General features: G+C 38.6%; 1 protein-coding gene across 4 annotated transcripts in view; it reads left to right on the top strand.

Annotated features, from left to right (window-relative positions):
• MLLT10 (MLLT10 histone lysine methyltransferase DOT1L cofactor) overlaps positions 1-25,514 on the top strand; it is a 123,988-nt gene extending 98,474 nt beyond the window's left edge. For 3 of the 4 annotated variants that reach the window (XM_054649494.2, XM_054649477.2, XM_054649532.2), the window contains 9 exons: positions 6,844-6,961; positions 8,290-8,362; positions 12,828-12,982; positions 14,810-14,998; positions 15,408-15,496; positions 15,622-15,980; positions 20,757-20,859; positions 21,608-21,820; positions 23,873-25,514. In XM_054649494.2, coding sequence (XP_054505469.1) covers positions 6,844-6,961; positions 8,290-8,362; positions 12,828-12,982; positions 14,810-14,998; positions 15,408-15,496; positions 15,622-15,980; positions 20,757-20,859; positions 21,608-21,820; positions 23,873-23,941 — 1,368 coding nt within the window. In that variant the 3' untranslated portion in view covers positions 23,942-25,514. The remainder of the gene's footprint in view (positions 1-6,843; positions 6,962-8,289; positions 8,363-12,827; positions 12,983-14,809; positions 14,999-15,407; positions 15,497-15,621; positions 15,981-20,756; positions 20,860-21,607; positions 21,821-23,872) is intronic. The other variant, XM_054649485.2, reaches the window with a different exon arrangement.
• Positions 25,515-27,219: the final 1,705 nt, after the last annotated feature.

The raw sequence follows: 27,219 nt of genomic DNA, 5'->3' as shown, positions 1-27,219 counted from the left end.
AAGAAAGTAATTTCTCTACTAGTCAACATGAGAGTGAAGTTGAGATTCCCCGTACATAGATTCAAGTTTTTAGGTAAAACAGATTCGTGGGCAAGATACTGCTCCCATGTCCATGTAGAGCACATAGAGTTTAAGTGCTGTGAAGACAGAGGGAGATGGAAACGATAGAGCAACCAACAAGGTGAAAGGGCTTTGTGTTGAAATGATGGCTCTGTTTTCAGTTAGGCCTGTGGAGGAATCCCAGGGTCTTATCTCTACAAAGCCTCCTTTAAAAAACAAACTAAAACCTGAAACAAAACAAAACCCCCAAACAAAAAAAACCTAACAAAACAAAAAAGACCTCTTAATGAGGTAGCATTCTAGTAAGTTTTTGTAAGTCTCTTTTTAATGTCTGGTATATAAATAAATAGATCTTATTTGCTTTAAAATTTATATAATATCTAGTTAGTCAACATGAAAGAGAGGAGCAAAGTGGTAGTACAGTTGAGGTTATAGTGTTTTCACATTACTGGAAGATAGGCCTTCTATCCATGTGGTTTTTTAATGACTTTATGTGCCCTTGTTGAACACTGGGCAGAGGTATAAATTAGTTTCTGTAGGTGTGCCATTAATTTTTCATTTTGCCTTTCAAATCCCACTGTGTTTCCCAGTTGTATTCATTCATGCCTTTCTTGGAAAATACTTGACTGCTGGTGTTTGAAGGTTAGATGGTTTCATTTAATTGAAGGATTTATTTGTATGTTTAATCAAAACAATTGATTCTCAAAGACAGTATTTGATTATTAGCTTCTTCATAAGCTAGAGTCTTCATTACAGCTAGAAGTTCAAAGGATTTATTTTTGCTACAGACAGAAAAACTACTAGTGATGTGAATAATGTATGCACAGAATGATGTCACAAATACAGTTTTCCTGACAGATTTAAATTATGACAATCTGTACACTTGTAATTAATGTTCTTTTTGAATAAAAAGTTGATCTTTTCTTCTGAGACATCACAAACCATTTTCCTGATTTTATTTTAACATTTCCAACCTCCTAATTATACTCTCCAGTTAATTATTTTATTTCAGCCAGGTGGCGAAAACCTTTTTTGTGCAATTGGACCTTGATTATCTGTTTTTAAAAATCCCCAAACTTTAAAGGCTTCAGAGTGCTTGCATGGTAATGGTGGCAGTATGTGAGGGCTATCTTTTCAATCTCAGTGGTGCTTTCATAGAATGAATGTGTAAAAAAACTGCAGTGGATGTTTGGGTTTGACTTGCATTGGTGATTGTGAAAGCAGGTGAGGTGAAGTTTGCTGTAAAAATTCACTTTGATTCCAGTCATCAGTAGTGCTGTAGGTTTAGTCAATATTGTTTATATTATTTACAAGTGGTCAATATTGTTTATTTTAAATTTAGTTATGTTCAATTTAAGACAGCCAAAACATGTATTAAAATATGTAAATCACAGTATCAGGTTAATTAAAATATATGAATAGTAATTATCATACTACAGATTTATATTGTTTTGTGTTGTGCTAGTTGATTTGAAAAGTCTGATGATAATTTTCAGAAGGAATGTGGGAACTGTATTTTATTAAGGATTTTCTGTGTTGTCTTCCATCTGTGTTTCTTTGCATATAGGAAAATAAACAGGTATTTAGATCTTTGATTTTCCATTGGAAACAAGGTGATGGATAAGCATTCTAAGATTTCTTAGCAAATTCTGTATTTGTGGTGAAAGTCTTCAAGGGTTGTGTTGCAGGAGGGGTTGCATGAGAAGGTGTCCATGTGAGAGGGCTCCTCTGTGCTGCTGTGCTGTGACCACCCTTGGCTGGGGGTGCTTTGCCAAGGGGCAGCTGGCAATTCACAGGAGGGACTGATGGGGGGCATTGGTGGGTCCCTCACCTCTCCTAAATGCAGTTAGATCTTGCACCATGAGGACTGAAAGAACAAAAGGAAGCTATAGCATGTTCTTCCCATTGCCTTCAACACCCAAACAAAAGCCTTAAAAATTCTAGGGATAAAAATAGTATTTCTTCACTTGCCCAGGTTAAGGTAGGAAACACAAGGCAAGGTTGCTTCTGCTGCTGTCACTTGATGGGCAGCTCTTTTCACCTCTCAAGGAAATAAAATAATTTTTATATATGCACACTATAAATGTTTATTATAATTATGTACCTAGAATTAGTATGTGTTCATATTTAATCTCATTTAATTTCAGTGCAGGCTTGAATTAATTAATTGTTCAGATAAATGTTGCTAGCCATAGACCAAAATGCATCAGCTTAAGATGTCTTCTAGATGAAGTAAACTGATGCTAACACTTGGTCCTGTGCTTGAATTTCCTTCCATATTTCATGAAACTAGACATGTATGGAAAATGCTTGTAACATCTCAGAAGGGTAGCAGAACATCTTGCAGAAAATTGAACTTTAAATATTATTTGCATAGAAATTTTTTGTATGATTTCAGTAGTAGTTGGCCATAGTAGTTAGTGGTATCTCTAATGCTCTTTATTTCTTGATTTTGTATTAGTAGGAGCAAGGGTAGTTCTGCACTTCATATCACAGCATCGTGCTGTGATGAATAACCTGGTATGATTGGTAAATGGTGTGACCCCAACCACAGGAACAATGATATGTTTTAATGTTAAACAAAAAGTAAAATTAACTTTCCAAATTATTTTTGACAAAAAAAATACTGGCGGAAATAGGTAATTAGGTAATGTGTCACTAATTGTAAAGTATTATATGATATAACACAAAGCTACAATATAGCAATGACAGTTTTTACAGCAGAGGGGAAAAGGGCTGTTGATTGGATATAAACTGATTAAGAAGCTGTCTTGGAATTGGTTGTTCTGGCCATCCTTGTTGTCCTATCACGAAAGGAAGAGAGTTCAGTAATGGTTTAACTACAATTAAATCCCTCCCCTTTCTTTGTGGAAACTCAACTGTAGGCATTTCAGCATTAGCCTAAACAATGGTTTTGAATATGTTAAGCCTCTAACAATTAGGGAGCAGTTTGGGGCATTGAATAATGTGGAATGATGCAATTGAACCTGACAGCTTCAACAGTCAGCCTACTCATGGGACCCAAAAGTTGTTCACACTTGGTTTCATCTCTCATCACACGCTGAGTATTAAAACCTTACTGGTGTGGAGCTGAGACAGAAATGAGGCCTGTTATCAGAAAATATTTCATAGCATAAAACTTGAAAGGAATGGGGGAAAAGGCATGTTCAAAGAGTCTCAAAATTTTGAGACTCAATCTGATTGCATACAGTTAAGTATTGTCTCATTTTTCTCCCCTTTGTTTTTTTCTGCTGAAAGAACATGTAACTTTTGATTGAAGGGACTGCTTTCCCTGGAAATTTCAGATAGGAGTAAATGTTCAGATATAAATGCTCTGGAAACTTTATAGTCATGCTGTTAAATACTGTCCTGGAGTCATGCAAACAAATATAAAACTATTATAAATATTTCGGAGGACATTTATATATATATATATGAGTTAAATGTTGTTAACGTGCAAATCTTGTTTTTTAATTAGAAGAATATGCTTGTACTTTCTTTCTTGCTGTAGAGGAAGTGTTTTTAAACATCAGTCAAATATCAATCATTTCTTACTGCACATGGGCATTCTCTGAATTACTGTGCATTGTCCTTCTGTGCTGCTCTGCTGCTTATGACTTTACTGATTTCTTGAACATACCATAAAGGAAAGCAGTGTGTTGTATAGCTATAGATGGGCTTAAATCCTTCTGCTAAAATATTTTCAGGAAAATTTGCTGCCTTTTCAAAATAAATACTTAGTAGTCTTGGGTTTTTATTAGTTCATACATTTTGATCATGTATTGTGTTGAGTGTTTAAATAGAAACAGTTGAAATAAAGAATAATACAGCCCTAAAAGTTCAGCATTTTAGAACATGTGTCAGTCCTGTGACCTTAATATGTATTGACAGGATGATTGCGCATTTTTAATAAATGCTTGCTACAGCTTGTTTCGACTGTGAGTGAAACATGAAGCTCCTGTTTCACCTTTAAATAATGTAGCACTCCTCCACCTTCTCTACTTCCTTGTCAGATGAAGTCATCACATATATAAGAAAGCTTCACAAATCGTTACTCTTGTCATTTTACATTGCTGTTTTAAAAAAGTATTTTCAGAGGTTTTTTATGTGCCTTCAACTTACTTGAAAAATTTGTGTCTTTTTGCTTTAAAAGTTGCATATGCAGGATGGCATTGGAAATTGTGTAGTTCCAACTTGTAAGATACCTTTACTATTATTTTAAAATGCAAACAAGGGTAATGTTTAGGCTGAAACCACTACTTGTGAGAAAACTAAAGTTCTGAGATATTGTTTAAATCCTGCTAAGTCTTTTGATCTGTTATATCAACCCACTTAGCAAACGTTTAATTCCTTTGATGTCTTCTGTTTTGTGGTGTCATAGTTAACTCAACAAACTTTAGCAACTCCCTTCAAGATACTTAGGTACTTTCAGAACATTCTTAAAGCTATTTGTGCAAGTTTCAGTCAAATAGATGTGTATTCCCCTTGCTTATTATAGCTACCATACCATCATAAATCAATATATAGCTGCCATTGCACAGTTTTAAGCAGCCTTGCAGTGAATTACATGGACTGAGAGCTAAGTATAGAAGCTTCTATATAAAAATGTGAGCAGTACATACACTTACTGGAATAAAACTAAATATTTTAAGGAAAAATGCTGAAACAAAGCAGAACTAAAACCTGGTGTTTGGAATTTAAAACCTGCCCCCACCCAACCCCCAAAACCATGAGTAGACCTCATACCATCATATAAACTTCTGTTTTCCTAGTCTGACCTTTTAGATATGGTTGAGTGATAATACTGGTTGAATCTCTTAATAGTCCATTCTGCAAGGTTTTATCAGTGAAAGGATTTGACTGAGGTTTGTTCGGTTTTGAGGGGAAAACAGCTGAAGGTTGCTAGGAACAGCAGCAGTTAAGTTGAAACTGCCCTATGGGCATTTTTTAGAGAAAAATAGCAGGAGCTGTGCAGTGTTGGTGCCTTCGTCAGTGTCACAGTATAATTTGTATTGTATTTTGGAAGCTGTTGTACCTGGGTTGATGGAAATGCCTGCATTATTTTTAAGACTTAGAAATAATTCAGATTAATTCTACTAAGGATATGCAATTCTTAAAAAAACCCCCAGCAAACAACCAGAAGAAGTAACAGCCAGATTTGAAGTGACGCTGTGGTTCCATGTCTAGCAATCTTGCATGTACCTATAAACTGAAAAGTGAATGAAGCCCTGATCATTGTAAGCAATTACTTGTGGCTTTTTCTAACTTTGTGACAGTAGAAGAATGTAAATATCAGGCACAATTTCTCACCAGTATATAGTAAATAAAGCATCATTGAAAACAGTTGTGTGAATTCATAAAAGTCCATTCATCAAGTTTAATATGTTGGCAGAAAGCCAAAAGTTAATGGTAGTGTGTGATTCTTTCCAGAGACATAGTTTATACTCTGTAATATTTTGCTGTAATAACCAGTATGTTTCCCCTGTCTCTTGTGTGCAGTTATGCATGTCAAAGTGTCCCACAAATTGAGTTCCTTACTGTTCACCTTCTTTTTTTGTTTTTCAAAAAAAGTTTCATTTGTAAAGGTTGTTTACATTTTCTTAGAAGATTGATTTTAAAATCAGTGATCACACAGGTTTGTGTAACTGTGATTCTACCCTCCGCTCCCACCCCCCACCCCAGTCTTTACTTTGTTCTGAAATAATTTTTATCAGGTAGGAAAATGCCTTTAAAATAAGCAGCCATGCTTTTATTTCTTTGATTGCTTGTCTCTGCAACTTAGCATTTGACACAAATCTTTTTTTCTTCGAAAGGGAAAAAGCATAAGCAGCCAAGGAAGAAGGTATTTTTATTGCATTGGATTATGCAAGATTTTGGCCAGCCTCCTTAGCTTCATCTGTTTAAGGGTTCATTTTCGCTTGTTTGGCACAAGTCCCAGCAGAGACCTTCAGAATTGTGGTTAGCAACATGAATGAACACAAACTTTGGGAGCTCTTCAATAAGTAGAGCTGGCCAACTGCCAAAAATACAGTTCCTTATATGGGGTCAGGGCAAAGCTGTGGTTCCCGGAGCCCCCTATTGTATAGAAAACATACTTGTAATGGCTGTTTGCGTTCTTTAAAATAAAAACAAAACAAAACAAAAAAACACCAGGCTTCCAAGTCTATCAAAATAGGAAGTAACAAAATACTGTGCACGTTTTACTAATGACGGAGTCGAGCAAAGGAAATATGGCTCTGTGTAGTTAAACTATAGAGCTGAAAGTTGGACCTTTTGACCTCCACAGCCGGCTTGTGATGTAAGGAACCCAAGCATTTGTGAGACATCTGTTGTCTACCTGCCCTTATTTTGTAAATGGTTTAATAAGATTAAATAATTAGTAGGATAACCACATGGTCGCCGTGCTACTAAGTCCTAGCATTGAGCGCATACTTCAGGATTGCAAGGAAGTCTGCCTGTCCTGCAAACTGTGGTTGTTTTAAAATGCACTCTAGGTATTTTTAGTATTTGCTACAGTACTTTTTTATTAGAAGGGTTTTCTTTAATTAGAAGATCTTGCCAGCCACAAATACAACACACTTTAAAACCTGATCTGTTTTTCGAAGTACTGCAATTCTGTTTCTATACTCACAAATGGAAAACATTTTTCTTTGAAATACATTGTTTTAAAAAGCATTCAACGTGCAAAAATAATTAAAGTGCATTAAGAAGACTTCTTTAAAATACATTTAGCATTTCTTCCCATTATAAAAAACAATTCAAGTTTTATTTGGTTTCTTGCAGGCAAACACCCTACCTGGATCTTCTCTCAGTCTGCCTCCATCCCACATGTACGGCAATAGGCTGAATCCAAATTCAGCCATGGCAGCACTTATAGCTCAGTCAGAAAACAGCCAAGCAGGTAAGCTTCCTCTGCCGGTGCAAATGTGCAGCTTCACAGAACTCCTTGTTTTTAAAAACGTTGTTAAATTGTGTTTTTGATTTCTGCTCAACTTTTGGTTATTAAATGTCTGTACAAAGTTGTTCTGTGTTGGAAGTAAATTCTCGGTTCTGTGGAACAGCGCGGGTTTTCTTCCCCCTTTTTTCCCTCGGTGTGTGAAATGTAAATGTTTAAGCAGAGCCATCAGCAGGCAGGAATGCACCAGTGTCTCTTGTGACTCCTGTGATTGATGCGCTCAGTTCCCAGCTCTTTGCAGCCAGAGTGACACAGCTCTGGGTTTTGTCGTGAATAGTTGAAACCTTTATTTGCATAATTCATGAAATTGCATTACATACAAGTTCGTGTGAAAGAGATCCCGTTAGAGAACTTGTGCAGCATTTAATAATCTTGTGAATATTTACCGATTGGCATTTGGTACCGCGGGCTCTCCGCCGCGGTTTTAATGAGCCGCTGGCTTTGCTTTGTTTCATTCCCTCCGTAAGGATTTGTTGACATGTCGTAGTAGTCATGCCTGTTTGGGGGAAGGGAATGAGTTTAGCAGTTTACCAAGAATGGATCAGTCATGTCTTTGCCCTCCAAGGGGTCGGAGGTCGCTTGACTCAGAATAGGGGGAGGGCAACCTTGAAGGGGGCAGATAGGGTTATTTTATTGAGAGGCCATAGGGAAAATAACCCTTTTGAGTCCTTCCAAGCAAAACGTTTTCGTATATTTAATGAGGCCTTTTTTGTTTGTTTTACTACCTTTTTAGCAAGGGGCTTTCCTATGCTTTGCTTATAAATAGGAATTAGTGAATTATACGCTTTCATAAAGTTTTCAGTAAATTTGCAGAATAATGCGTGCTTGTTAGATGGCAGCGGTAAGTTTAATACGTTATATATTTTATGAGTTGTTTTGGGATGCAAAGTGTTAAAAAAATACAGAGCATCAGGATTTGCTGTGATAAGCATACAGATTAGCTGTCCACAGCTGTGATTCATTACTTTCACCGTACAAATTAAAAGTGGCTGAGGGGAGGGTACTGCAAATGCAAACCACGCTTCTGTGCTGTAAAACTGAAAGGAATGAAAGAAGTGAACATAATCCATGGCCTGGTACAGCCTCAGAAATGTGTAAGGACAACACCTTACATGCTACAGTTCAGCAATCTTAAACTAGTTACTTATTCACTCTTCGGCAGTAACTACAGATAGAAGTTGAGATTGAAGGTATTTTAAAAATCTCTACATCAGATATTAAAACTCTTATCTAAGAAAAGGCGATTTATCAGCTGTGAAATATTTACACTGCAGATCAAGATCTCGGAGATAACAGCCGAAGCCTTGTTGGGAGAGGAGGATCACCCAGAGGAAGTCTCTCACCACGGTAAGTGTTATTTACATTGGAGAGTGCAGGCAGAGGAAATGTTTTAAGATTTGCAAACTTCACTGTCTTTTTACCAGCAATACCAAAGTGTTTTAAAAGCCCATCTATATATATAAATATAAACACACGTGTATAAATATATGTATTTTTGTATCTATATATCCTTCTAAAAAATCCCTAATACATCCAGAGAGCTAAAATTGTACTGAAGTTTACTTTTCTATCAACTGAAATTAGGTTTACAAATTAAGGTTTGTAGGTAAATTAGTTTACTCCCTTACTTAAGAAATGGAGTCTTGCTTTAGAGGGATTTATCTATCATTTAATCCATATGTATTGCTTATCTCCTCAGATTTGTCACCACAATCCTAGTTTAGTAATTACAAAAATTCTAGAATCCCATATACTTAACAATGATCACAAGAATAAGAAACATTAAATATCAGTAAAAATTCCAAGCAAATATTTTCTTCCTTTTCCCTCAAAACTTCAAAATTTATAGCGATTCCCTCTAGAAAAAAGTATTTTTTTGTTCTGCTGCAATTCACATTTGCTAGAAAACTTTGAGATAAGAATTCTGCTGAAACTGTATCATGTTATTTTGTTTTAAAATATTTACTGTTAAAATTTCAATATTGTGTTTTAAATATTTCAGTAATATTTTCTGTGTATTTTAAGCAAATCCTTGTTTAGAGAGCTTTATTTTCCTTACTGGATCCAATATGAGGTAGATTTTATTGTGTTATTACTGTGTTTTTTACTTAGGGACTAACCATGAGAGAGATTTATCTGAAAAAAAAGATTTATCATGAAAAAAATTTTACGATCAGTAAAAAATGCTAGTTACACAGAAATAGCATTATAATAATGAATTTTATTGCTATAGCATGTGTTTATTATGGAAATTTATAATAAATATCTCCAAATTGGGTAATTTAATGTACATGCCTGGTGTTGTTGATCTTGTATTATATTTCTTAATTAATCAAAAGATGTCTTGCTGGATGGGATGAGATTATCTGGTATAATACTTAGGTGTTATTACCTAGTCATGAACTTGTTTTTAAGTTTTCCAGTGTTGCTTCTAAAATAATAAATAGAGAATTTACAAATTAGATGGTATTCTTAGCATAAATATGTATACTTACATTAGCATATAAATTGATCTATACAGACAAGGAATTTCAGAGAATTTTGCAAAGGGAAATGCTCAACAATTAGGAAATTACAGAACTTTTGATTTTATATTAAGCAGTCCTCTTATGCATACATAATGTGGTAATTACAAGTTTTAATGCCTTTTTAGTTAATATGCAGAGACCTGATCTTTGCACTATGTGCATTGGTCATAGCTGTGTTCAGTCTGTCTTCTGGTCAAATACTTGGGAAGGTAAACTTCTTAAATGTGATGCTTCTACAGAGTGTGTGTATGTTCAGGGCATATACAGTCCAGTACTTGCAGCATGGTAAAATACCAACTGGTTTTGATGGGGATCTTGAAGGAGATCTGGATGATACAAAGGCCACCTCAGTGCTCAGCTGAAAAGCTTCCTGCAGTGTACGGAAGCTGCAGCACTTTGCAAAGAGGAGAGAGATTTTGCTTGGCAGGGTTGTTCAAAAACAAGCCAGAAAGGGGGGTGGGGTGAGAGAAAGCAAGGGGGAGAAATCGGTGCTGTAGTAACAGAATTGAAAGATGAAAAACTTTAGTTTGAAATACCTAGCACGGAAAAAATGTAGAAAACCTACTCATTCAGTTAAGTTCAGTAGTCAGCGAATTTCACCTCTGGTTTGCACAACAAAAAAGATTACACGTATGTCAGGGGTTCTGAAATGTGTAGGAAACTCCCCACTTTCCCCACTTCAGTAAATAAGTAACTCTGGTTACTTAAAGTACGGTTTATAGTGAATAAAAAGCTAACTTAAAAAAATCTGCTATCTGGAAACTTTGCAACTCCAAATGTTACCTGGTTTATCTATTAAAATTATTTAGCTGCTAGTTCTGACTCTGCTCCCTTTGAAGCTTATGAGATACATAAATAACACAGTTCTCCGAGAGAACCATGTGATTTTCAGCGAGTTGCTTAAAATAAAAACACTTGCAGAACATTTGTTTGCTGTTGATGACGCAGCTGATTGCAGCTCTTGGGGAGGACATATGTGACTCATGAGGTTGTATGGTCATTTCCAATTCATATTGTTATATCTTTGTACCCCAATATAACCACAGCGTTTGATGTTTAAGCTGTCGTATTTTAACTTTTAATACATATATGAGAAATATAAATATACCTGGGATATGTGAGCTGTTTCCATTTTGCAAAGGAATTGCTGCTTTTCCCAAGGTAGCACTTAAACTTTTTTTACCCCATACTTAACCTTAGATTTAAAAATGTGTTATGTAATACCTGGAGCGAAATCTCCATGTATGCTTATATCTAAATGCAGTATTGCTTCTAATTAATGCTCTATAGTATAGGTAACTGTCCCAAACTTAATCAAAAAACAGTTGTGAAAGCAGGCAAGCTGTGAAACAGGGTTCTCATCTCCGTGGCAGGATTGGACCAGTCCACACAGCACATTTATAATCCTTGGAAACTCTGATCAAATACTATTTGGAATAAGGATTCAACCCTAGCATGCAGGAACCATATCCTGTCTAAAGGATGAGCAGCTGGAAGAGGAGAGATTGAGTAATGTTGCAATACACAGAAATCTAGATTTTTTTTTTCCTTCTCTTGTACGAGCTTCCAGTGAAGGATTGCAGAGGTTATACCATCATGTACTGCTTTGTTTCTGCCTTTTCAAAATTGATAGGAAGCAGTCCAAAGCCCAACAAGAATTTTGTTGGTGATTTATAATTCAAAAGGCACAATCTGTTAGGGCAGCATTATGTCCTGCTCAGGAACATGCAGAAAGAGAGAGAAGTTTCTGGGGGAGTTGTTCAGTGGTTTTATGTATTTGTTTTCTGGTTTTTTATTGTTTTGTTTTGTTTTTTTAAAGTGGGTTGTTTGTGTGAAGTGTAAGTGTAGTACCTCTGTGTAGAATGTTTCTGCATAAACTTCTTCTTGCTGCTTCAGCACATCGTGTAAACAGTATGTTTTGAAACTGCTTTTGCTGTCTCTGTGCTGAACTGTTGCATGGTGTTGATTTGTCATCTCTTGTCAAAAAACACTACCTTGGTTACCCATTCGTCAGGGCTTTTTGTTTTAACAAGTGCTTTCCTTTCTTCCTGTATGCAAAAGACGAACTATTTATAAATACTTAACAGAGCTCTTAAGTCACCTACTTAAAACCTTTTCTCGTAAAAAATCGCTTTGCTCTGGTGCCTACAAAATGCTCGACAGTCATTAGGTAGCTAATGTGCTGTGACCACTGCTTATTACGGTAATCATAATTAACACACTGATTTCCTGAGCTCTCTGTGTTGTCCTGTACCGGGACTGTGGTGGTCTTGTTGGTAGGTTTGCACTAGGGGTGGAACAGTGCAGCTGTGATCCCATGATGGACCAGTTGCTTGCAGTGATAACTGCTATCTGGGAATCTGAGCTCCCTGGAATTGAATAAAACCACCCCTCTCCCTTTCCCCCCACAACCAACAACAAAACCAAGAACCAGCTTTTAGTGGCTTTGGTGTTGGTCCTATAGGAAGAATGGGACCTTGCATACACGAGAGCAGAAACCTGAGTCAGAAATACACTGAACATCTGGCTTTGCTCACCAGTTACATTGTGCCCCATCCACTGCAAAAGAAGCCTTCTCCTAGGGCCTGAGAGAGGTAGCCAGCTTTCTTTGTGCTGAATATTTAATTTTCTCCTGAATGAGAAAAGACATGTGGCAAGGGGATTATTCTTGGAACTGTGTGTGATCATGAGTAAAAAAGGAGGTATATTAAGTGTTCACAGTGCAGGCAGAGGATAACTTCTAATCCCTGTGAAATAATACTTTCATGTAGTCCTTCAAAAATCCAGATTTACATGACTGTTTTTAGAACAAGTTAGTGGAATTATATATGGCCTTTCTATATGATAATTTTAACAAATTGGTTTTATTTTCCCCAGTTTTCTCAGGGAAAGATTTGAAGTTTGGTTGGGTTGTTTTTTTTTGCCCCTGAAGTTGGTGCCCCGTTGTATCCATAATATCATGGTTTCCTGCTGTAGGAGTGTGTGTTGTATAATTTAATTCAGTGCTGTTTGTCAGTTACTGTCTTGTTAGTGTGTATGCAAGAAGAGGTTATGTGCTTTCTCAGTATAAATCCTCACACTGTAATAATATGTCTTTCTTTTATTAAAGCCCTGGCAGTGAGAACCAGGAGTTCTTAGTGATTTTGATGAATTAACTTAGTCTTGGAAGCATAAGATATGTAGGTGCTAAGAGCTGATATAAGATAAGAAATTTCAACAGCCTTTTTCTAATACATTTCCTTTCATCCTTTTCTTTAAACAATAAATTGCAATATTTTCAACAGATCCCCTGTGAGCAGCTTGCAGATTCGCTATGATCAATCAGGGAATGGTTGTGGGGAAAATTTGCCCCCAGTAGCAGCCAGCATAGAACAGCTTCTCGAGAGGCAGTGGAGTGAAGGACAACAGTTTTTATTAGAGCAAGGCACCCCCAGTGACAGTAAGTACTCACAATCTGTTTATTATGACTTTTGCCAACTGTTACTCAGAACTGCTATTCTCTGCTTGTCCAAGAATTTTAAAAAAATTTACTTTCTGTTGTGAATTGAAATATAACTGTGGTGTACAGTTCTAGCATAGTTCTTAGTGCATGGCATCAGTAGATTACAAAAGACTTCTCTATAATTATCTTTTTATAGATGGGGAAGTTGTGTCCTGCAAGAGGAAGTTACTTGCAGGTCCAGTTGCAGAGTTTGGAAAAGAATTCTGAACTCTTAGATCCACTACTGTAAATATTGTAGTACAGTTCCCCATTTTTCTTTGTCCTCTGTGATCTAAATTGGCATAATAATTTTTTATTGTTAAACCTGACTTTTCTACTTCTGTTGCCGTTTGAAAAGAAAATATTTACAAATGTTAGGCAGGTGTCCTACTGGGTTTTCATGTCTTTATTATGTTCTGCCTTTCTTTTGAGTTCCTAAAGCAAGCAAATTATTATTTTCTCAAGTTATGTTTAATAGAGTGGAATAGTCCAAGAATGAATATGTTAAATGCATAAGTGATCAGTAATGTATCAGTTCAAAGACAAATCACTGAATATGTTAAAAATTTTATTTTATTCCAGGTTATGGTTTGTGTTATATTTTATTGAACGTATTATTCTTCTCATTGGTAGTGTAAAGAGGTATCTAGTTAGTATTTTTATGAATGGTATCCTGACAAAAATGCTAATTGTGAGGAAATTCATGCAGGGATAATCCTTTAAACATGATAGCTGGAGGACAGGTTTAGCTAAGTCTTATTGCATCTCATTTGAGCTCACTGAGGGTTCCTTTGTATGTTCTTGAAGAGGAGGGATAAAAGCTAAATCCTTGGGAAATGACCAGATGTGCCTATACCAGTAGACTTATGTCTGTAGTAGCTCCAGAGGTCATGTTAAACAAATACAATTTAGAATTTTAAAAAAAACCAAAAAAAGAAAAAAAATAAAGAAAGAAAAAAAAAAAAAAAAAAAAAAAGGAGGCTATCCCTGTGGCTTTACAGTCACACTCTAGTCCTGGCTGGGAAATGCAAGTTCTGAAGCCAAGTGGGAGTTTGAGAAGGCTGTGCTGGTCAAAGGCAGGTCGGTGGGGAAGGTGCTGTGCTGCCTGGCTCGGGCAGCGCGGGGGGTGAGTGCGGTGCTCGCAGAGTGCTCCCTGCTGGGGGATGCCGACATCGCCGCCCGCAGCTCCCGCCGGGACAGCTTCCCTGGCTCCGGGCACTGCTGGGTTGTTCCTTGCTCCCATACATCCATGATTCACTGCACAAGTCGGTAAATCAGAAAAACTCCCTTTTCATAAACTTTTTTTATGTAAACCTTGTTGGTTGCCTGTGCTATTAGTTGAATATGAGCATATTCTTGTCAAACTTCTCTGTTTTATAAGGCTTGCAATTCCTAATACTGCAGCTGAACTGGATTTATCCCAACTGTGCAGTTAACATGTGCTACTAAAATACTACTACTTTCATATTCTTGGGGCTAAGTTATCACATACTACTGTTTGCTTAAAATGTATGCTGGTCCTAATGATGCTGCTCTATCAGTACTGAAGCCAGGGTGTAGTGGTATTCCAAAATTACTACCACAAAACACTGTGAACTTTTTTCTGCAATTTAAATGACTCAAAATTAATCTTAAATCTTTCCACTAAAATTCAGACATCTGTAATAATTTTATATTTTCACATATATGCTAGTCTTAATGCAATGCAGAATTTAAAACTGAATGAAGGTGTTATTTGTTCATTGAATGTGGCTGTGGAATAGAATGTGTGCATTTTTGCCTTAGTTTTAGGAATGCTGAAATCATTACACCAGCTTCAAGTTGAAAATAGGCGGTTGGAAGAACAGATAAAGAATCTGACTGCCAAGAAGGAGCGACTGCAGCTTCTCAATGCACAGCTTTCAGTGCCCTTTCCAACAATAACTTCAAACCCCAGCCCTTCTCATCAAGTACATGCCTTTCCAGTACAAGCACGTAAGTAGAGGGGATTATTAAAGTGTCAGAGTAATTTGAACATGTATTTATATGAAATATCTATTTCATCCACGCATGCAGTTGATGGGAGATGAATATAAATGTAGGATGAATATAGACCAAGTATTTGCTGATGTGTTAAATGTTTAAACATCAATTGGTTTATTTTTCTGAACTGGGACTACTTGTTTCAGTGCAGTTTCTCTTTTACTTCAGTTTGGAGCACATCTGTTGGAATCTATTGATTCACCAATTACTTAGTTAATATTTTACTATTCAGCAATGATTTTAAAGTTGACTTTACATTTTCTATGTTTAGCTTTGTCATAGTTTTGAAATAATTATTCTGAATCTTTTTACATGTTCCAGAAATTTAACCACTGTGTGTTTTTTGAAATAATTACTTTAGCACCTAGCACTGATTCCTTGAACAGCAGTAAAAGCCCTCATCTGGGAAACAGTTTTTTACCGGACAATTCTCTTCCTGTATTAAATCAGGTAATTTTTATTTCATTCTTTTAAACCTAAACTTGTTACAAGTTAACTCATCCCAGTCCTTGCATTGTGGTGTTAGGTGAAATTTTATGCAGCTGAGGGGGCTTTGTTGTTTGTTTTGACACCAGGAGATAACCTCCAGCGGACAAAGCACCAGCAGTTCATCAGCGCTTTCCACTCCACCCCCTGCCGGGCAGAGTCCGGCCCAGCCAGGCTCGGCAGTGCCCGGAGTTCAGCAGGTCAATGGTGTGACAGTGGGGGCACTGGCCACTGGTATGCAGACTGTAACCTCCACCATTCCTGCAGTGCCGGCTGTGGGTGGAATAATTGGAGCACTGCCAGCCAGCCAGCTGGCAATCAATGGAATTGTAGGGGCTTTAAATGGGGTAATTCAGACCCCAGCAACAATATCACAGAACCCTTCTCTCACTCATGCAACCGTGCCACCCAATGCAACGCATCCTCTGCCAACCACGCTAAATAACAGGTAAGAATTTGTTGATTTTATGTTTTTCCTCATAGTGCCTGCTGTTCTTCAGCTTAGCTGGGTTTTTTTTGTCTTACTCCAAATATACTGTTTATTCCTTCACCTATAATTGTCAAAACAACTTCTGCTCCTGCTCTGTGAATGAAAGTTAGGAGGCATTTAATGGAAGCACAAATAGTCAAGTTAAAGAAGTTTTCTCTGGAGCTTTTGGGAATCCTAGTGAATTCCTGTTTTTTAATCAAGTCACATTCCCAAACAAATGTAATTATGTAAATGTGCTTCAGCTCCTTTTTTCAGTTCAGAAAACAATATTCCTTGTCCTGCCAGTTTTTCTTCCAGGATTAAAGGAGCACTGGAAAAACTACCATTTGTTGCAGTAAGGAGGGGGGAGGGAGAGAAGGGTGTATGGTCGTGTAATTCAAGATGTAATAGGCATAACTAACCAGAGTTGTAATACAGTCACATGGTTTTCAGTTGCCTGCACTGACTCCAACAAAATTAGCTTTTCAAGCAGTGTTCTTACGGATTTCTAAATGCATAAAAAGATTCATTTGTGAGTATTCCTAGCAGCCTTTCACCAAAGCCAGGTACTCTCAGTAGCATAAACTGCTGCTGCTTGAGCTGCAAGGCAAATGGGTAACAAAAGGAGACAGCTGCTTTCCAGGAGGAGGAATGGACTTCTTGGTCTGGAAGTGTTTTTAGATAGAGCAGAGGCTGGGCCAACTCTTTCTCACTGCTCCCCTTCCCCACAGCCCTTGTCCTGTCCTTCCCTTAGGAAGGAGAACAGCACTTCTGTATAGAAGTTTGGCAGCTCCTGAATATTTGTGTACTGTATCATTGTGTGGTACTGCTTCAGTAGGCTCATAAAATCTGATACTTTCAAGTGTATCCTGTTGTTTGGATGTGTCACTAGGTTTTTCCTGAGGAGCTTGTATTTTTCATAGTTTATATCCTTTGTAAACTTGAGGTTTCATAGGATAACCAAAGACATTCTGTTCGTGAAAAGTTTTTGTCTTTCTTGAGCATCAGAGGTTTGTGAAAACCACAAAAATTTTGCATTCTCTCCCCAAAAGTGTGAGAAAGAGTGAGAAATACTAGAGAAGATCAATTATATTAACCAGTTTCATGCTGCTTTCCACTTTCAGGTACTGCCATAATACATCAGTTATGCTAAACACCAGTCATGCCACTGTTTTCTCAAATGATTTTGTTTATACACAGATGATTTCTTTCTCTTTGTATTGCAGAAGTTCTTTTGTTTCTTTTTTAATATCCATTTTAAGTGCTGAAACTCTTCATTGTGTAGCCCAGTAGCAGAATGTTCCAATTCATGCAAAATACTGCAGCCAGTATCCTGTTTTTAAGCCTTCATTCTAACTGTTAGCAGAGTCTGGAATACTCCCATGACTCCCTATTTTCTGCTACAACAAGCTTTTGCTGTACAAGTCTGTCAGCACTTCCACTTCTCTGCTTTTATTATGGCATGATCTCTTTCTGCACTGCTCCCTCAATAATACTAATTTAAAATTAATGTTTATATTCAATTTAAAAGTGCACTTTTCACACAATTCTCTGGTTTATTTGGGCATGTCCATACTATTTCCCAGGCCCTCTTCCTTTTGAGGTGTTTCACAATTAACCTCATTTTCTGTGACTTTTCAGTATTTCTGGTTGTATGTTTAGAAGGGAAAAGTTCAGTAAGTGCTAATATGATTCTGGTAATGACATGTGCATTCCTTGTTCCTCTTTGTCCCATCAGAAATGCTTTAGTGAAATATATGAAAAAATATATGGGAACTAAGTTTTGTTATGGGAACTAAGTTGCAAAAAGAGGCTCTGGGATGATTTTGAAGGAAAGAAAAAAATAGACAAAAAATACTTTCTACTGATTGAAATTTTTGGTTCTGGAACTCTAGAATGGGACACCTGCCAGGCTGGAGTTTGATGCTGCTTCAGTGACAATTGGTTGACTGTTTCTTTAATGTTAAATTTCCCAGGGTACCCCTCTGCTTTGAATGGCCCTGGTGGGAAGGTTGAATGGTACCAAGCTCAAAGGTTTGGTGCTGTGGTGATGTGAGCTCTCTGACCCTGGTTAGATTGTGGGCTGGGGTCAAGGTTGGAGGTGGTTTAAATCAGTATTGGCAAGGTGTTGGAAAGCTACATGAGAATTCAGCCCTGCTTTCTAACTTTAGGGTATTGTTCTGTAATTTTAAAAGACTTGCCAGATGTTGCTGGAAGTTGCTTGTTACAGTAACTTCACAGACTTCAGAATCTGTTCCAACAGTTTAATGTGAAAAATAGGCAAAGTGTTCACCAGTACATGAAGACTTCTGTATGCATATTGGCCTTATATGAACTCTCTAACTGTGGCACACAAGGAGGTGAGAAAACACTGATTTGCACACTGTTGTTGGAGAGAGTTTCAAGTTGTAGGTAAAAGAACCCACATTCATTCGATGGAGAAAAAATACTTGATCCTTTTCTGGGAAAAAAGATGGCTTAGTACAGATTGCCAGCAAGTGGGAGATTAAGTGATTGGAGGAAAGAGATAGGATTGTTTCTTTACATTCTCACAACCAGAGAGGAGTGTAGGATGGAGAGTTTCAGACTGATCATGTACCTTTTAATGAGAAGCTAGAAAGGATTAAATTTACATTCCAGGCTGATCTGGTGTAAAGAAAGCTCTGTGATGAAATTTAGTGAACTGTCTCTTCTGGGAAGCTTGGGAGCCGCAGCATTTTGTCCTCTGCAGTTCGATTTTGTTTCTAGACACTGAGATCTCAGCTGCTGACTGAGGGTATTTTCTTTCAAGTGCCAATGCAGAGCAAGAGAGGCAGGCAGAGCGATTAAAGAGAAGGGAGAGCAACAGCAGAAAAAAGAAGTGCAAAGGTAAAACATGATCTGGGAAAAAGAAAGAATGGGATAAAAGAATGAACAAAAACAGCGGAGAAGATTCATTCCAGTATAGAAGAATACAGAAAAAGTGAGGTAAAAAGAGAAGGAAATTATGGTAATATTAGTCAGAATACTGTGGGAAATAGTATGAAAGGCTTTACCTAAGTCCAGGCAGAAGCATTCTCAGCCTTTCCCTCACCCACCAAACAGGTCATCTTGTCACAGGCCATCAGGTCAGGCAAGCAGGACCTGCCTTTCACAAACCTGTGCTGGCTGGGCCTGATCCCCTGCTGTCCTGTGTGTGCTGTGTGATGGCACTCAAGAGGATCTGCTCCATGACCTTCCCTGGCACCAAGGTCAGACTGACAAGGCCTGATGCTGAGATCCTGCTTCCAGCCCTTTTCTAGACAGGCATTACATTTGCTATCTTGGAGTCAGCTGGGATCTCAAGATCCCAGTCAGCCAGGGCTGCTGGAAATTGGTTGATAGTGTGCACTTCCATCAGCTCCCTCAGTATCCTTGGGTGGATTCCATCCAGCCCCATAAACTTCAATTGACACAGGCTTTCCTTTCCCCGTAGGAAATCCTAAGTGCAGCCCAGCAGGTGTGTCCTGTAGTGCTGAGACCATGCAACAAAGTATGAGACAAAGTTCATACATGGCTTGCCCTGTCCCAGTAGGAGAGAATGGTGGTGCTTTGGGTATTTGCATACTGGCTAGTTAGGACAAAGTCAAATTACAGCAGAGTTGGGCTACAGATTGCTGGCTGCTGTAAAAACACAAGATAAATATTATGCCCTGAGGAGCTACATGATTGTAGCCTAATGGTGTGGATTTGTGACTGATGTAGATGAATAATTCCTTACTACCAATCCCAACAAGCAATCCTTTCATCCTGTGCACACCTTCTTACTAGAACTTCTGCATCACACAGCGACCTTATCTACATTAACAGAGAATCTGTCCGTGTGTTCTGTATTGGTTGAAGTTTCAGCTCAGTTCCCACAGGTTGCAGCCCATTGTGCAAGACCCAGTATGAGGGGAGGGGACAGAAGTTGTACAGCTGAAAGGGAAATACTTAATTTTTCAACAGCAGGATAAACCTATCATGAAACAACACCTTAATATTTTAATGGGTGTTTAAAACTAGTAAAAGCTAAGACTGTACTGAAAGAGTAAATCCAGCTGTCTTCCTGGTCTGCTATTCCCAACACACCCTTGTTCATGCTGTTTGTTGGTCTTGCAGTAAACTGGTATAGCTGAAGAAACCCTTTATTTACAGCCTACTTGTCAGCTGGATCTGTTCCTGCCCAGTTTCCTAAATATTGCAGACAGTTTTATGTAGGTATGAAAATAGAGACTGGGAGTGAAGTAGTTGGCAAAAGCAGAGGCAGCTTCATTCCACAGCAGCATCCCTTGGCCCCTTGCAAGGCTGAAGGTGTTTGCTGAATTACAGAAAGGTGTGGGCAATATGAGTGGTTTGAATGGCACAGAAGATGGGAATTAGAAGGAAACCAGGATAAAGTAAATGCTTGGTAACTAGGTGTTAAAGTTTGGTAAGAGCTGTCTTGTAATAGAAGATCTGGCCTGTTGGTATAAAGTATTTGAAAAGTACTTTAGGATTGATAATTATTATCTGAGTTTCAAATAATGTCCATGGTCTAGACATGTTACAGGCAAGACGTTGCTGTTGCTCAGCATAAATGAGACTTGGGGATGGTGTCAGAAATTGCAACTGGACACTTGGACAATATTTGCAGTATGAAATCAAATGCTAAATAGGGTCTGCCTGTTTGTATACATCTTTTTTTTAATGGAAAGCTGAAATAAGAAGTTCCCATACTTCCATATAAACCACAGTATTACTCTGTCAACCCTACAGTGCCTCGGGACTAGGATTGCTTTCTGACCAACAGAGACAACTACTACTTCATCAACAGCACCAGCAATTTCAGCAGTTACTAAGCACCCAGCAACTCACATCAGTAAGTTTTTCAGTTAATTCTGATTTATTACTGTATTGTATTCTAAGACATGGATGAACTCCTCAGCTTAATATAAATAGTAGTAATGCATTAAACTTGATATTAAAGGCTTTGATAATAATATTTTAGTCTTTCAGTTGCTTCAGCCTTTTTGGATGATAGTCATGTAAAATGTTAGGATATTATTGGGCTGTGTGTATGGCTAGAATAATAATTCCCTCGTGCCTTGAGTTCCATTTTGTCCTGTGTGGACATGGAGGCTTGTCTCTCTCAGCATCAGCTGTGGGCAGCAGAGCTTGGGAGCATGTGTGGATTCTAACAGGACTGTGACCTGTCTTTGATTCCACTGGAACACCAGCAAAAGAATTTTGGATATCATCTCATGAGCTGTCTTTGCTCTGCTTGCAGTATTCATATAGGGCAGTAGGTAACTGGTTTAACTATTTGTATTGTTAATTGTATAGTTTTAGTACAGTCTTCCCAGGTATGTTTGTTCTGACAGAGGCCTGATGAAGCCAGCAGGCTTAGCTGAACTTCTACTGAGCTACTGGTTTCAGGAAGTCTGACAGGAACTTTCTTTCCCACAGTCTCATGGAACTTCATTAGTGTAACCTAAATTAGCTGGGATTAGTTTAAGGGTTGCTCTAACTGAAGATCTGGATAAGCAGGAACCCAGGGAGGAGCTATTTTTCAGCAACTAATTACTGATTTTTTTTTCTTCCTCCTCCCTCTCCCCATATTACTCAAGGAACAGCATCAGGCCCTTTTGTATCAATTAGTACAGCAACAACATCACCATCACCAACACCATCAGTCTGAAGTACAGCAATTGCAGATTACTGGAGGAGCACAGATACCCATAAACAACTTACTTTCAGGCACACAGGCCTCACCACTGAATGCAGCTGGTACCAACCCATTCCTTTCAATTCATGGAGATAATGCAGCTCAGAAGGTGACAGTAAGTATCCTTCTCACCTCACTTTCCATGCAGTACCTCCAGGAGGTAACTAAAAGATAAGAAACAGGTTCTGTGCCTGTATTCACAAATCAAAGGTGGTGGATTTTTTTGTCTTTCTTTCTTTTATTCTTCTTGAGTCTTGGACTGCACTTAAATGAGGCTCAGAAATGTGTGAACTTGTAGTCACACCAAACATGTCTGCTGGACATTGTTGCTTCTCTGGATCAGAACACCAATCCAGTGACCCTTGCTTTCCTCTTGTAATTACAACTGCAGCTCTAGTCCTCCTCACCCTACTTCTTCCCCAGTGTTGTGCCCACTGGGTTGTGGATCATTCCTTTTACCACCTTACTGCCTTGGCCAGGCCTCAGGCCCTGTGGAGCTGTGGGGATTAGCTGAGGAGCCCATTGCTGGGAAGGTGGAACCTGTGCTAGGAGAATGTGCTCTGTACATCTTGCTGCTGGCCTGGAGAATGAGGCTGTGCACTGGGGGGCTGAGAGGCTCTTCTGCTTCATCGAGTAATAAAACCTTTCCTGGACAGATAAAGAAACAAGACACATTTTTCTGGCAAAGATGTTCCATTATCTTCAGTAGTTGCCCATAATCTCCATCCCCAAGACAAGAATTCTTTATTTCAAGAATTCAGAGAACAGGCTTCATTCTTTAAGGGTCCTACAATTAAGATAAAAGGATAAAGGAAGGAGTACATGAAACTTGGAAAAACAAAGGATGAATAGAGCAGGAAGACATAAAGTTTCAGCATTCCTTGGAGACGACAGCAAGTGATAGTGGTAGAGAAGAAAGAGCAGCTTGTCTGCAAGAGCAGGTAGGGAGAGTTTGGGCTAAATAAGAGTCCCCTCTCTGCTCCCCACTCCCAAATCCTCTGGCTACTTTAGGAGCACTGTGGTGGAGGACTCGGGCTGGGCTTCTGCATAGCTCGGGCTACTTCCAGGTAGTACTCACTTCCAGACACAAACCACAGAAATGATGAGTTTTCAAGATGATTTTTCCTGAAACAGCTCCCTTCCATTCAAAATTGTGAGCACTGCCTTTTGTTCAGCTTTGTCCTTTGGGCAATTGGGACATCAGAGCTGTGAATGAATGGTCACACAGGGCTTGCCTCCAGGCCTTGCCTCCATTCAGAAATGTTCGCAGTTTGTTCTCATGTTTAAAACTGATCTCCCCTTATTTTCCAAAAATTAGTAGTGAATGGAATTGAGACCCTATACTTGGTGTACATCCAAGCAAAATATTCTGTGTGATCTTACTTAGATTTTTTAAAATGGCCATTACTAGGTCTGTACAGTGCAGTGTATTTTTACAAACATGCCATTAGTTTTTATGTTAACAGCTGTAAATAAATCCAAGAAATCTCAGAACATCTTTTGAACAAAAGCCCTTACCGAAAACTTCTTTTGAAACTGATTTTATATTTTTTAAGGCTGGAATTGAGACAAGTTGCATAGATTGTTGAACTGTTCTTAACAATTTCTCTATTTGCCAGAGTTCAACTGTTTTAATCTCATTTGCAGTTGAAACAGGTTTTCAGAAATTTCTGAATGCTCAGTGAATGAGATGAGATTTTTGCTCAGTCCTGTTCAATACTTGCAGGAAATGTCTTTGTAGCAATATATGAAAGAAAGAATTGTGAGGGGGCAAATTAGAAATTGTATTTCTTCTGATGGAGAAGTGTAGATTTCAGCCCTCTCCAGTGGGCACATGTACCAGAGGTCACCTGGTGTTTCTCTTGGCCATCTTGCAATTTCAGAGAGACCCACAGCCAGGAACAGCCACTCTTGTTGGAAGGAAAGTAGAAGGAGAGTTGGTGTTTTCTAATGCTGCCTCTCATGACCTTAGCATTAGTTGCTTCAGTACAGGACTGCTCCTTTAATTATTTTTTCCTTTCCCACTTTCCATTCTGCAGTACATGGTTATTTTTTACAATACAGCAGTTACTATATAGATGGCTCTATTGAATGTACCTCACTGCTTTGTCATCTTTATGAATTGAATTTTACTTAGCTTTGTATGTTATAATCTGATTTTTAGAAGTATTTTCTCTTACACAGAGGCTCAATGATAAAACTGGACCAGTTGCGTCAGAGAAGAGTTGACATTTGAATGACACTTGAGCCCTGCACGTCCTGCTGTTCTAGCACTTCCTGTGGCTGCAAACCCTGGGTTCCCTTTCTGCAGATTGAAAAAGAGCAACAAGGAACTCTTACTGCACAGCAAGAGGTTAATAATTTTCATAAGGATATTTTTGCTAGGCTTTCATTTGCTTTCTTGTTGCACTAAAATGGATATACTTTCTAATGTCTCAGACTGTGACGTAGATAAAACTCTGCAAATCATAATTATTTTGTCAATATGATGGTACTAAGTACAGATTCAACAATGGAAGAACATAGACTTTACTCTTCAGTCCTGATCTCACAGATTTAAAGGCTATAAACTGTTTGCAGTGATGCATTGCTTTGGTTTCAGAGCAGTAGTTTTAACAGTCCAACCCCAGCCCATCTGAACTGCTGCTGCAGTTAGACTTGATCCTTTTAGACTGAGCTTGTAATGGCAGCTGGGACTTGCTGTTTGTAGTTTCTTTTTTTACACACCTGTTTTGGAACCTGACTCATAAGGGAATTGACTTCTGAACTTTTTATTCCTTTAAATTCCTATTGTTGTACAGTCGGAGTTTTTCTTGAATAAGAATTATGATATGGAATCCAAAGTTTATTAATTTTGGTGTAGGTTTTAGAGTTTTGAGGTTTTTTAAAGGAACCAGATTGGTTCTAGTGACAAAGTTTTCTTACCAGATGAGAAGGCCACACTGGTAGAAGTTTGTGTAGTGTTTGGCCTAAACCAAGTGCCTGTTGCTACCTCCATTTTGTTGAAATGGCTGCAAACAGCTGATCATGCACTAGACGCGTCCTTGTTAGCAGCAGGAATTCTCTGTCTTGCACCAGCAGCCTTGTTCTGCCTTTCCTAGAGGTGTTTATACCACTGTAGAGAGCTCAGGCAGATTGTTACCTGGGTCACTTTTCACTAATAAATTACCAAAAAAGTGAATTACCATTTCCCACTAAAATTTCCCAGTGGGTGAAACGGGTGAACTTGTGTTCCAACACTTTGGGCAGTTGCTGATCTCGTGGTGAGTCTATGCAGGGTGGTGAAGGACAGTTTAAATGGGGGTAATGACCACTAATCAAGAATGAGGTGGGAATTATTAGCAGAAAAGACCCAGCTGTAATTAGACCTCCACTGTGTACTTATTTGGAAGAACATGTTAATTCTGCAATATGTTTCTTAGTTAAACATTGCACAGTTCTTACCTCATTTCTGTAAATAAAGTTTTGTGAATCTGTTTTGTATTGTGAAGAATTCATAAGAAAACATTGATATTTTGATTTGTAATATTTCTAATTAGTAGATTTAATTGAAAAAGTAAAAAATAATTTATTTTTATATGTTCGGGGGAATTTTTAAAAATGTCACAAATCACTTTTGTAGATACTTTACAAAAGTAAACCAGTGGTTTATTTTACTTACTCGCCCCACTGGTGGATATTCTGTAACAATTTGTACAAAAGGTAAGATGGAAATGTGCTGTTATTTTGACTAGATGTAAAATTCCAAGTGTATGAAAAGATATGTACAAAGCTTTTGTTAATAAACTTTAATAATGTTTATCATTGTATATGACTTGTGTGAATGTGAATCTTGTAGAAGAAAGGAATATTTCTGTTAACATCACATGACAGGAAGGGTTTGATTTGCACATGGCTACTAAATTTAATTACACAAAGGTTCAAAAAGTATTTTTCATGTATGTTTTTGCTTTCAAGTGACAGTGACGTAGCTGAAAAACTGTTGAGGGGTATTTCTGCTTACTGGACAGGTATTTCTGCCTGTTGCAGCCCTGGGCCTGATGTCAGATTTTGCTTTCACCCCTCCAAGAGCAATGACTGGACCCACAGGAGCAGCGGCTGTTGTCCTGCTGCTCCCGTTTGCTCTCAGTGGGGAGGGGACGGTTCCTTCCCTGCCCTGTGCCTGGGCTGAGGGGAGGAGCCTGAGGTTGTTGCTGCAAACTTTGAACTGCACTTTCTGTAAAACCAGGTCAGTGCTTTTTTCCATGAATTTAGTTCACTGTCCATAGGAAGGCTGGTAAATAGCTGAACTCCTGGTTTTTATTTCCCAGGAAGCAGAGACTGTGACCCCTCCTGCACAGTCACTTGAAGATAAAATGTGAGGGGTTGTGCTCATCAGGGGGTGACAGACAAGAGCTGCATTGTGGCTTCCTCAGTTTTTAGCCCCTCTCTAGTCAGAGGCAGCCTGAGGCTCAGGGCAGCTTCTGGGACAAGCAGCAGTAAGATGGGGTTGCTACTGCCTGTGCCATTTGAATGTTCCATCTGCTCAAACCTCCTGTATTGAATAGATTTGTTTTATTTTCCAATGGGGACAACTGGAGTCCTGAAAGAAGACTGGTAAATGAAGAAGCTCAGAACTAACAGTAGGGAAATGTGAAACATCACCTGGCACAGCAAAAGGGCAGCACTTGCTCCCACCTTCCCCAGGACTAGAAAAACCTCCTGACATTTTGGGGGTAGTTGATGAATGTTTTATGCTTTAAAGTGAAGAGGTTCAGGAGACTTCTACTGCTGAAACCTGTACAAGGGCCAGGAGCTGGCAGTGTTCTGGCCCTGTTGAGCTCTGGCTGTTGGTCAGTGCTGAGAATGAGATTACAGAGCATGGAAGGCCAGGCCCCAAAGTTACACTTGGTACTGCCAGACCTGGAGAGGAGGGGGAAGAAAAGCCCAAACTGCCCCTGCTCCAGCACAAAGGCTCCAGGGAATCCTGAGTGCCACCTCTCCTGGAGCCATGGCCTGCTGATTTATTCATGGACCTAAACCAAAGCCAAAAACCCTTAGGCAATATAAGTCACCTTGTTCCAATTGGAGCATACCATAGGAATCAGTAAAATTGCTAAGTCCTGCCTTTCCTTGTGTATTTCTCCTATTGGAGAGATGGCATAAACTCTGGTACCCATCTCCTGCTAAGAGAAGTGTGAAATACTTTTAAAATTTTCAAAAGAGATTGGTGCCAGAAACCCATAATAGCAATGGGTGGTTTACAGTACCACAGTCTTGGTGTGCCAACAGCAACAGCAAGGAAATAATGAAAAGGACAGTTCTGACATCCAAACAAAAAATTGAATTCACCAGCCCTTCAAAGAACGAGACCACATCAAAGCCAAGTTCACATGAGGGCCAGATGCAGTCAAAACCAACCTTGTTTCAATGACTTTTCAGGACCTGACATGAAAGATGATGGTCTGTGGCTGATTTGGCACCAGTTCAGTAAACCCCACAGTGCTGTCCCTGTGGAATGCCTTGGATGACAAA

Source organism: Agelaius phoeniceus, chromosome 1 (genome assembly GCF_051311805.1).
Source record: "Agelaius phoeniceus isolate bAgePho1 chromosome 1, bAgePho1.hap1, whole genome shotgun sequence".
In the NCBI taxonomy this organism is placed as follows: Eukaryota; Metazoa; Chordata; class Aves; order Passeriformes; family Icteridae; genus Agelaius; species Agelaius phoeniceus.
Note: the sequence above shows the minus strand (reverse complement) of the source record. Positions and strands in the feature narration are given on the sequence as shown.